Raw genomic sequence first — 12,503 nt, forward strand, 5'->3', positions numbered from 1 at the left:
GACGAACATAGTTATGTGTGGCAGAAGTGGGGTTTGGAGGGCTGTCCTACTCATTTATAATTCCATTTTGTTGCATTCTTAATCCATTTTGCTAAATTCCAAAAGGGCCGAAATGACTTTAGAATGCCAGACAGAGGTATCATCCCTGCGAGTTCTCATTACCTGTCAGTTCTCTGTGAAATTCTGTGCTGCACAACACCATTGCATGATGCCAATTAAAAAATGTAGCTCATGTCGTTACACAGGTCCAGCAGTTGTTGTTTATCAGCAGCCTGTAGGACAGGGGAGTTGAACCTTTTTCAGCTCGAGGGCCAAATTCAATCTTGGAGAAGGTCTCAGGGGCCGAATTCCAGTGGAGGGTGGGACCAAAGGAAAAAGTAGGTTGAGGCTAAAATCACTCCAAAGCAGTAACTATCTCCAAAATCACACTGTTATTATGCGTCCCTACTCAGAAAAAAGCAGGTTTAAAAGTGCTTTAGAAATCCAGCACACACACATACACACACCATGCATGTTTACTCAGAAGTAAGTGATAGAGGAACAATTCTGCATCCCTACGCAGAGAAAGCAGTAGTTTAACACTGCTTTAAAACTCCAGCACACCACACGCACGCATGGCATGCATTTTTACTCAAGTAAATCCTATGGAAATGCACCATACTATGGATGTTTACTCAGAAGCAAGCCAAAAGTAACAGAAGTAGGATCGGGTCTTTTAGGACTTGAGTGGAGCAATCCAATGCAGGTGAGGGAGAATTTGTGGGGAACAAACTACCAAATCCAAAGCCTTGCCTCACGCTGGTAGGGCAGACGGCTGGCGGTGGCATTTTCCCCTCCTTTTTTCTTTCATTGGTGTGTGTTTTTTGTAGATTTTTCTCTCCCATTAGTCCCAGCGGAAGGGAAACCAAATATGCCCGCCCTGCAGCCAGCATACTTTCCCTCTCCTGTTCCTGGGTTGTGACAAGGGCACAAGAGGGCTTTGGATCCAGCAGATCCAAAGATGCCCCCAGAATGGCCCCTTTCCCTCTCTCCGCCTTCAGAGCACTGACACAAGAGGAGCAATGGCAACAGACCTTTCCACCATTTCTGCAAGATGGAGGCAATCAGTTGAACTGCAGGCCTCCCGCTTTGGAGGAAGGTCTCTCTCCCTGCCTACGGAGAGAGAGATCTGCAAAATCCTATGGCTCCTGGGATTCCCTCTGAGGGACCATAGCATTGTACCCTGAAGGCGTTAATGTGAATTATTGAATTGCTGTTTAATTCACACATCAAGGGGAAACACATAAAAGGGACTTGTACCCTTTCACTGCATGATCAGGACTAAATTTGGTAAACGGGGCCTATCAGAAATGTTGGATCCATGCCAGATTGCTTCCTCTCTGTGCCCTTGAAAGCTGGTTTTAATCATACTGTTGCTTTAACAACTGTAGTTCAACTAATTGTGTGTCATGGCTCATACCACCAGTCTGTATTCCCTACTTACTGAAATGACCTTTTAATAAACCTGTGTAGGGAAATTACTCCAAAACCCCAAGTACGCATTATGGTGAACTCCACTCTGGTGTGACAATAGATCACTTGGTGCCTAAAGGCCACCTATTTCCTCCGAACTACAGAGGAATTAAACTGGTTCATTTGTTAGAAAATGAATATGCTCCCACACAATGTGGCATGCAAAGAATATTCTGAAAGAGAACGTTCTCTTCTGGTAGTCTCTGGACATGGCTGATGTGATCTTTCAAACGACACCCCAAACATCTTGGCCAAATCACTGTTTATGCAATGTTTCAATTGTATGATTTAAAGTTGAGAGAAGAAGACATATTTGTAGACGTTGTTTAATCAACTAACGGTTACACTGGGATTTATAGTTCACCAGTGATACACAAAATGGCTTCTTGTTTTGTTTTCATAGAATCATAGAATAGTAGGGATGGAAGGGGCCTACAAAACCATCGAGTCCAACCCCCTGCTCAATGCAGAAATCCAAGTCAGAGTATCCCTGACAGATGGCTGTCCAGCCTCATGTTTTGTGATTTCCTATGTAAGTAATTGTAATAATAAGGACTGTGCTGTCCCTTACAAATTTGTGAGCAAAAAAGCATACACAGAGATGGAAGAATGCATTAGAAGCTGCTATCCTTTCACAGCTGCCAACTTTTTGTCTGGAAGGGCACTTGTGCAGAAATTCAACATGGCTCGTTGGTCTAGGCTAGGGGTAAGGTTTTGGGCTTTGTGTGGTTCATATGCTGGAAGCCGAGTCAAAGAGAACTTTATTCTTTGGAGGAGGGATCATAGATCACTGGTAGAACACATGCTTTTTTTGCATTGAATTGTAGAATTTTAGAGTTGGCCATCAAGTCCTCCATGTCTCCAACATGGTGCCCATGGGCTGCACTCTCTTGGTGCCCACCAGGCTCCCTGCCCCTTTTGATTTTAATTTTATTTCTTAAGATCTTTTTAAAATTAAAAACATGTTGTTTTTTTAATGGGAAGCTGGCATGCTCAAAGTGAAGTGTGGCCCTCTAGTGCCATCTTTATTTTGGTAAAAAAAAGAGCGATTTTGTTTGTTGGAACTCAGTCCCCACCTCTGCCTTGCACTTACGGTCTTGGCCAAGTTACTTTTCTTTTTGTCTCACCCTTTTGCCTTCTGGGAAATGAGTGTTTTGTGACTGGCTCACACTGGCAGCTATTTTATGAATGGGCAAGCACCCCATGGCAGCCTTTTCAAGAGAGTGCCCACAACACTCTCTCAAAATTCCAAATGTACCCAACAGCCAAAAGAGATTCTAGTCCATCCATTTGCTCAGTGCAAGATCTACATACAACACAGGACCCAGCGACAGCAGATGGCCAGGTTTAGATTGTAATTCTATACACACCTGTCTTGGAGCAAGTCCCATTGAAGTCAATGGAGCTTACTTCTGAGTAGACATGCATAGGATTTCATTCGTAGACACTTAGTGGGCTGGCATGGGTGCATGCCTACTTCTCTACTATGTGCTTAACGTAACGTATCACAGAGGTGCTTCACACGGTGGCCCAAACCGAAGGATCTCTCTCCCCCACGCTTTCTTTTCTTTTTTCTTTTTTTGAGCAGGAAGAATTGTATGAATTGGGCCATCACTAGTACGGGCCTGGATATTGAGCACCTTTGGTGCATGTCATGCACACAGTGGAAGGATGTAACCCTTTCTATGAAGCCCTCTGTAGGTTCTCGATTTCCTATGTAAGGTCCCATTCATGTGATCAAATCTAGCCACATGGTTCAGCCGAGCCATACAGCAGTTGCAAGACTCCTATGAGATGCATCCAACTCAACCCCACTTTGCAGTGCCATCACAAAAGTGAGTTCAGTTGCACCCCTTGCACAACTGCTTCGGCACTTCCTGATATCTGCAAGGAACGACTTAATCCCTGTTAATAGCCATGTCACCTTTTGCAAACGTTAGAAAGCTAGTAAATATGTACTTCCAGGGCAAAAAGAGTGACTTCTAATCCATTTGGAGTCCCAGAGCTTACATTTCAGTTCTTCATGGATTGTTGTTTAATTGGCTGATTTTATACAAGGTTAGCCTATTTGTCCATCTAGCCAAAATTGTCTGTTCTGATTGGCAGCAGCTCCAGAGTCTCAAGTAGAGGTCTTTGCCTTCACCTTCTCCCTGATCCTTTAAAATGGAGTTTCTGGGGATTGAACCTGGGACTTCCTGCATGCAAAGGTTGTACTCTGTCACTGAACCATGGTGTCGCCTTCTGAGTCTGTGCTACCCTTCCCCAACCGGACGCACTCCAGATGTTTTTGGACTTCATCTCCCGTCAGCCCCAGCAATCATGACAATGGTCAGGAATGCTGGGAGTTGTAGTCCAAAACATCTGGAGGGCACCAGGTTAGAGAAGGCTGCTCTATGCTGTTAGCTTCCTCAGGCTTTCTTCTAAAAGGAAGGTGGGACATAGATTTTAAAAATAAAATACACCATAGATTATAGAAATCGAATCCCAGTTAACCGTCCTGTGCCTTTAAGAGTTGCCTGATGTACAAATCTTAAGCGTGTGAAGCTTTTCTCATCACATTATCTCCATGCTAAGAAAAGCTCCATCTGCTATGTTTCTGCAGGCCAGGAAGCTGTTTAAGACACAGAGGAGTGGGGCCAGGGGGAAAGGTTGTCAACCCAACCTGCAGGAGCAGTGCTATGAATGAATGAAGTACCTATTTGGTATTCCAGTTCAGAAGGATAATTAACGTAAGGAGTAAAAGAGTATCTTTCACACTGCAATTTATTGTCCCTCATAAAGTATTTAGCTTATACTTGTTAATGTATTCTGAAACATTGCAACCTTCAGAAAATAAGGGATCTGCAAAGAAAGGGTAAAATGTTTCATTAGTTTGTGCATTTTGGTTCTTTGAACAAAATGGTCACCTTCCCACCCCCGTTAAACAATTTCACCCTTGATAACAAAAATGTGTTTCCTTGGCTTATAATTACTTCATCTTGCCTTGAAAAGCTGCGAGTTGCCCCAATCAACATTGTCAAATATGCCTGCAGTGTCTAGAGATTGTTACCTGGAGTTGCATTGTTCACTCCGGAGCGTTTAAGGCAGGAATCAAGGGTGTTTCTTTGTTCAGAAGAGCGTAGTTTTAATGTTTCATCTGGCATAGCTTGTGAGCGACAAGGCTGCCTGATTTTTGAAGTCCAATTTGGCAGACCTGTATATCCTGAAAATGTAGTAAGTGTAGTGCGGTGGTCAAGAGACTGCGCAGTGAACCAGAAAGTCAGCGGGTTGACTCTTGCCTCTGCCATGAACTCACTAGCTGGCCTTAGGCAAGCTGTTATTTCTTGAACTCAGCCCCTTGGGAGAGACCTTAGGGTCAAGCGGGGGTCGTTGGTAGGGATGGATGAAAGTCCCTTACCTGATCCCAAAGCTTGCTTCGTGGTGGGGGGGAGGTGCCCCGTACCTCCCCGCCGAAATTCTGGCTGGGGGGGGCGCCCCGTCCCTCCCCCCTGAAATTCTGGCCGGGGGGGAGGCGCCCCATCCCTCCAGCCGCAAAACCTCCTCTCCTGCCAGGACGCAAATGGTGGCGGCCGTAGCCGCTGCAGTTTGCGTCCCTGCAGTCAACCGTGATAGGCTATGTAAATGTTTACGTAGCCTATCACGGCTGACTTAAAAAAAAAAAAAGCGCGTATGCAAATGGTGGCGCCCATGGGCGCCGCCATTTGCATACATGCTTCCCCCCCCCCCAAAGTCAGCTGTGACAGGCTACGTAAACATTTATGTAGCCTATCACGGTGTTTTTTGAAAATCTAGCCGTGATAGGCTACGTAAATCTTTACGTAGCCTATCAAGTTTGTTTGTTTTACTTGGAAATGGCGGCGGTGGCAGCCGGTCGGAAGACCAGCCACCGCAGCCACCGGAGCCGCCGCCGCCAGGGACATTCAAACAAGGTAAGTCCCGTCCGGGGGACGGGGACGGGGGGGCAGACCATTTCTCCACCAATTTCGGGGGGCTGATTGCTCTGGCATTTGGCCTCCCCGAGATTCATGGAGAAATTCTCTGACATCCCTAGCATTGGCTACCAACCATCTCAACTTGCACAACTGCTTTTTGGAACCGTCCAACTGGAGCAGGGGTGGGTGGAAAGGCGTGAAATGTCCCTTGCTGTAAAACAGACTGGCTTTGCTGCCTCTTCAAAATGCTGGGCTTTTTAAAAATAGTAGCTAGGATGTCAAGCTGGCCACCTTCAGCCATTTTGGCCAGTGTGCGATAAGGGGCTAATAATGCAGGCAAACCTTAAGTCAGTGGTGCTGAACCTCTTTCAGCCTGAGTGCTGAATTCCATTTTGGGGAAGCTCTCAGGCTGTGTTCCAGTGGTGGGTGAGGCCAAAGACAAAAGGGATGGGCCCCAAAATACCAGCATGTTTTAGCTTAAAACTCTTTCTCCCAGTAACTGGGCCATCGGAGAGGCAGTTCAACCTTTAAGAATGGGGAAGAAACGGCACAAAAGCCAGGAAATCACCAACGATTGGTGGTCGGGGGGAAAGCGGTGGGATCAGGGAAAAGGGTGTGGCCTTCTGGTGAACCCCAGCTTGGCTGGATTTGCCCCCATGCAGGCCTGAGGTTTTGTACCCTTGCCTTACAGGATTCTAGTAGGCATTGCTGAGGTAACGTATGTGAAATGCTTTGAACATAGCAAAAATTTGGGTTCTGCTGACATGGGCCCCATCTATAGGTTCTCTTTTCGGTCATCCCAGAGTGCAGGACACGGAATAATGGGCTCAAGTTACAGGAAGCCCGATTCCGGCTGGACATCAGGAAAAACTTCCTGACTGTTAGAGCAATACAGCAGTGGAACCAATTACCTGGGGAGGTGGTGGGCTCTCCCACCCTGGAGGCATTCAAGATGAGGCTGGACAGCCATCTGTCAGGGATGCTCTGACTTGGATTCCTGCATTGAGCAGGGGGTTGGACTCGATGGTCTTATAGGCCCCTTCCAACCCTACTATTTTATGATTCTGTGATTCTACATGGGGCTTTACTCCAGTTCTACTCCACCCCCAAGTCGATGGTGTCAGATGACACACGCTGCTGTCTGTAGCTAGCCTGACATTTCTTGTCCTAAATCTGGGGGGTTTTCAAACTCATTTTTTATTGGATTTTCCTGTCACAGCAGCTTCAGTGCTGTTCAGGAGTCCCTCAGTCCTCAGCTGGCTTCAGCGCAGGCTGGTGGAAGCGGCACTAACTGGTGGAAGGGAAAATAGCGTGGGGCATGCCTGCCCGCCTCATAAATGTGTGTGGGTATGTGGGGTTTGTCATGAACGTCTACTCATAAGCAAGTCCTCCATTGCACTTCATTGAACATGCAATGTTCAAGCCTCCGCTCATTGGCTGTCCCGTACCTATGTAATTGCTGACGTTCATTTCTACTTGCGGCGGGACTCACCCACCCCACCCCAACTAATACGGCTTCAGCTTCCATATACACCACAAAAGCGGAGGAGTGTAGCACTGCGTGTACCATGGAAAAAGCTAATTCGATTCTGTTAAAATGCAGATTTTATCCAAATTGCTTCACAAAGCATTTCATTTAGATTGGCCCATGGATAGTTGCATACTTTGTATAAAATCAAAGTGTTCTAAAACCAGCTCCTCTGTTTGTTTAACAGGTAAATGGTATCCATCCAGAATGCAGGTTACATCTGGAAATCCATGAAGAGGAAATAAGATGTCTAGAACTCTTAAAAAATACCAAAACGGTGGGTTTTAAAGGTAAGATGATAGCCTGCAGTGTGGACAGAATAATGTGATAATGGTTCACAAATGCCCTTATATTATTTTGGTGAAATGACACAGGATTGTGACTGCGACACTCTTTACCTAGAGATTTCATATCCAAAATCGTACAAGGCTCCATTTACCTTTAAATCTGCAGGTCTAAGCAAGGCTAGTTTACCCCGGCATCTCATAGTTCAGTTAAAGAACCCCGTTCCCCTCACCGCCTTCCTCTTTACATCTCTGCACACTGTGCTCCTTTTCCCTGTTGAGCTACATTCCTTCTCCCCTTAGAGAACAGGGAGAGAGAGCTTTGAGGTGTGATGCTTGTAGGTTCTTTATAGGAACACAGGAAGCTGCCTTATACAAAGCCTGACAAGTGGTCCATGTAGCTGACTACAGTTTACACTGACTGGTGGAGGTTCTCTAGGGCAGGGGTGGGCAATGTGTGGCCTACAGGCTGCATGTTGCCCCCCTGCCCCCCCCAATTGTAAAAAACAAAATTGTTTTTAACAAAATGGCATCTGGAGCAGCCATTTTGAAGCTTTTTGACCCTTTTAGTGCTCCGTAGCCACTTCAGACACTATTCATAATATTTTAAATTTTTAATTATGTTTTCAGCACAGGGAGGGAGAAGTGCAGCCCAGGGGTATGTGTTTGGGGGTGAAAATGGCCCCTGGATCTCTCAGAGGTGCCCACTCCTGCTCTAGGATTTCTCTTAGCCCTACTTGGGGATGCCAGGGATTGAACCTGGGACCTTCTGTGTGTTAAGCAGGTGTTCCGCCACTGAGCTACAGCCCCTCTCTACCTCTCACCCAGCTTCCATAGCACTGTCCCAATGTTGAATTGAGGTACATTGTGGAAGCTGCAGGTGGACAAACAAGAAAGCACCCTGTAGGAAGAATGAATGCCTTTGACGTCCTTGGCGCACTTAGGGAGCAAGAATGAAGACAGACAGACCTAGTCAGCCCCACGGCCACTCCCGGTGCAGCCTGTGGAGCTGTAGGGACCCTGCCCAGAGATCAGAGATAAGGGCAGGGTTTTTGTGTTACCACTAGTTCTACCTCGGGAAAGCCAGGGATTTCCCTTGGCAATGCTAGCAAGGGAAGGCCTCTCCTTATCTATGATATTTCATCAGAGCTGGTTAGTTAGGAAAACCCTGCCTGGCAAAAGAAACCCTGTTTCTGTTTATGAGCTATTCTACACGAGACATTTATTGTGCGCTTGTGGTTCCTTACAATAGTTTACACGTTCTTTAGAAGACGTCAAAGGGGAACTGGCCTGGTTTCCTGGAAGTAATTTTTACTCGCCATGTCAGAAATTAATGGGCAATTTGTACTTCTGAGTTCAAGTCTTCTGAGTTGAGCTTCCTTTTCTTTCCATGGGGTTAAAATCGGTAGACATAATTTTGGTTGGCTACATTTGTAAAGACTACCATTAGAATGTTGACTTAAGAAGAATTTAATCCCATACATTTCAAAAGGACAGGGTCCCATCTGGAGCCCAAAGTCTGAACTCTATCCTACCTTTACATCTACCCCAGTTAGGGGCAATCTACAAGTGGTACAAAGGTATGCAAGGCTGGTGTCAACACCAAGGGCAGCTTCTGGGGTCCAGTGCCCTGGCAGGGTCCACCATGCTGACATCTTCCTGACCTTGGGCCCCCGCAGAGAGGACCAGGGTCTGATGGCTGTCATTGTGTACAGCTGGTGGTTGCCATTTTGTTTTCCCCATAATGCCGCAGAATGATGCAACATCTGGAGCACTGTGGGAAAAACAAAATGGCAGATGCTGAAAGGCTGCCACCCTTAGGAGGTCTGCAGCTCCTGACATGCCGATGCTACAAGGTGAAGCCCTCCGTCAAACCAGCTTTGAGGGGGCCCTGAGCAAGATGCTGTCCTCCCTCCCCCTCTGAGTTTGCTCACCTGTTTTCTTGGTGGTCCTGTGCTCCTCTGGACTGGGAACTTGGCAGCAGCAGCCTGGGCAGCCCACTGCTGATTTCAAAGTGGCTGGCAGAAAGTGGGAAGGAAACTATGCTACATAATCACTTAGCTTAGTTCCTTTCCTACTTCTTCACAGATCAATTTGCAAAACAGTAAGCAGCAACTGGGTGTTTGGGCTGCTGCTGCCATCTCAGTAAAACTACCTCTTGGAGCTGCGTGTCTGGAATCCTAACTTGAAGAATGATATTATGGCACCATGGTTTCCATTTATTTCCTGTGTTGAGGCACTTCAAACTTTTGATCCAACAAAGTACAGTTGCTTGTATTTTTTCTGATTAATATGCACAAACACGCAGAATGACCTACATTTACACACGCTCCTTTTATATGTTGCAGAACATGTATTTTGACTTTCATTAGATTTTGAGCTCCTACTTAAGTCGTTTTATTGTAGTTGTTCCGTAAGCCTATCTGTTACAGACTAAGATTTATAATTAGTGAATTCCTTTGTTTCCTTAGTAATTTTGATTTGTTATTATATATCTTCTTTTTGTTGCCTTTATTTTGTTAATCTTATATCGAAATAAAATAAAAGTTTCATGAGAAAACACACACTTTTTCCCCTTTTCCCTTTAAATTCCTAGCTGTGATTCTGTTGAGCAACCAGCAACAGCCATGCAGTGCTCCTAGGTTTAATCTAGAGCCAGGAAAGAGTAGATAGCCAGGGTTCTTCATTTGGGCCACCCCTGAGAACAGGGGTTGCAGGGCCTCTGCACTTGGGACCTGAAGTCCACGCCTAGTGGCACCACTGTTTCCAAGGGACCCTTGAAACCTGAAGCCAGCCATGCATGGCTACTTCTTTAAAAAAAATACCCCAACAACCCTGTAGAAACTGCTTTGGGAGTGGAGAAGCGGCAGGGAGGCGATTAATTATTTCCCCCGTTACTTCTCCACTCCTATCAGCTTTTCCTGAAGAAGCTTTCCCTCTTTGTTTTTTAAAACAGGTTGTTTAGAATCATAGAATAGTAGGGTTGGAAGGGGCCTATAAGACCATCAAGTCCAACCCCCTGCTCAATGCAGGAATCCAAGTCAGAGCATCCCTGACAGATGGCTGTCCAGCCTCATCTTGAATGCCTCCAGGGTGGGAGAGCCCACCACCTCCCTAGGAAATTGGTTTCATTGTTGTATTGCTCTAACCGTCAGGAGGTTTTTCCTGATGTCCAGCCGGAATCTGGCTTCCTGTTACTTGAGCCCATTATTCCGTGTCCTGCACTCTGGGATGATGGAGAAGAGAACCTGGCCTTCCTCTCTGTAACAACCTTTCAAGTACTTGAAGAGCGCTATCCTATCTCCCATCAGTCTTCTCATGTTGTGTGGAATATTTAGCTTGACTCTCAGTCTTGGTGAGTGCATGTTCTCACGTGCTAGCTGTCCTTTTCTAAACTTGAGCCACGTTTTAAAAAGTGATCAGATACGTTATGGGTCACTGACTACACTTTTAAGAGGGGGAGAAAGTGTTGGAAACAAGCAACCATTTCCTTTCCTTTTCAGTCTCCGTTTTAAAAATAACGTTTTGCTATAGCTTTAAGCGCAAGTTGAACAGAAGTTTATCAAAAAGCAAATATAGAAGTGTGACGTTTTCCACAAGTAAGCGCCTCAACCAAGGCCATCTGCTCACAGTGTAAATAAATGATATTTCATTCTTTTCAGACAATAAATATACCAAGGGGTTTAAAACAGAAAAAGGAATACAGATCCGCCAGTGAAAAAGCAATAAATTAAATTGGTCTGTGTGCTATGAGTCAGAACCTTAAAAGAGCCCTTTATAGGATTTTTTTTTAATTGACAAGGATATCTCTATTTTACAAGGATTATGTAGAGCTGTCAGCTGATGGGGAGGGGTGGTGAACTGGGAGCCAGCCAAGCATGGAAGAACCTTTCAGTGACAGAGAAATGTGGAAAAGCTTAAACACGCTTCTTAGTCTATGTTATAATTTATTTTTAAATGTTGTTTATAACATAAATACTCCACCCTACCTCCAAGGAGCATAGAAGGGGAGACATTATTCTCCCTCCCCACCTTTTATCCTCACAACAGTCCTGCAAGGTAGCTTTGGCTGAGAGAGAGATCAGTTGGCCCAGTGTCACCCAGTGAGCTTCATGGCTGGCTGAGTAGAGATTTGAACCTGGGTCTCCGCAGCCCTAATCTGAATATCTGAAACACAATCTTATGCATGTTTCCTCAGAAGTAAGCCCATTGAGTTCAGTGGGTCTTATGCACACTAACCCGAGAGTATGATTACAGCCTAAGGCTTTCTGCTGAAAGACCCAGGTTCTAATCTTCCCCCAACCTGCAGATGTGTTGGACCTGCAGATGTATTATCCCCAGGAAACGGTTTTGTAACCTCTGCATGTATATAATGTGTGTGTGTGTGTATGTGTATGTGTGTGTGTGTGTGTGTGTGTGTGTGTATATATATATATATATATATATATATATAAATAACAGTTTTATATTGTACACTGCCTTTGGAATACCATGGTCTTAAAAGGTAGCTAATAAATGTATTAATTTTGTAGATATTTATAGATATGTAAGCTTGATATATAGTGTACATTTGCATTTTGTATAACTTGCTTTGCCATCATGGGGAGGAGCAAAAAAGTTATGCCCAGCACAGAAGGTCAGTCCCTACCTACTAAATATTACATAGCTCCATTGTCACAATTCCCTCTTCCCAGGCTGGGTTGAGGCAAACAGTTGTTTCCCATTTTGCCTGAACCAGCAAACTGTGGGTTTACGCTTGTCCTGTGAACCAGGTTTGCAAGCCAGGGTTTGATCCCAATTTTTAGGGCAAACACACCAGTTTGAATGAAGTGGCAAACTCTGGTTTGCCTCAAGGTGGGATCAGGAGGCGGGAATCCCACTGCAGAAGCGGGAAGGCAGGAATATGGGAACCAGAAGCTACTCGTTGCTCATTCACGTAATGCCAAACCATGGTTTGGCATTAATGCCTGAATCGCTCCCCTGACAGCCAAGTTCTTCATTAGAAACATACCCTATAATGTTTTCAGGGGGAAATGCTGAGAAAATACTTCTTAATAGAAAATTATTTTTATCTCACTAGAGGCTGGTGGCTCTGATGACAGTAAGGTGGTGAATCTGCTCCAGGTTTCAGTCAGAACCAGTCAGAACTCTAACTGGTTCTGACTGAAACCTGGAGCGGATCCACTATCCCACTAACATTGGAGCCACCAGCCTCCACTGTTTTATCCCTTCTTCTCTTTACTGTGG

At 45.4% G+C, this 12,503-nt stretch overlaps 1 protein-coding gene across 1 annotated transcript in view; it reads left to right on the forward strand.

Annotated features, from left to right (window-relative positions):
- Positions 1–12,503, forward strand: part of VIPR2 (vasoactive intestinal peptide receptor 2) — a 92,674-nt gene that overhangs the window by 7,285 nt on the left and 72,886 nt on the right. Inside the window, exon 2 of the mRNA XM_084855087.1 lies at positions 7,160–7,262. Within this exon, the coding sequence (XP_084711213.1) occupies positions 7,160–7,262 (103 nt within the window). The remainder of the gene's footprint in view (positions 1–7,159; positions 7,263–12,503) is intronic.

The sequence above is a fragment of the Heloderma suspectum genome, chromosome 5, assembly GCF_057233095.1.
Source record: "Heloderma suspectum isolate Gila_16-S chromosome 5, 16-S_ref, whole genome shotgun sequence".
NCBI classification, from domain to species: domain Eukaryota; kingdom Metazoa; phylum Chordata; class Lepidosauria; order Squamata; family Helodermatidae; genus Heloderma; species Heloderma suspectum.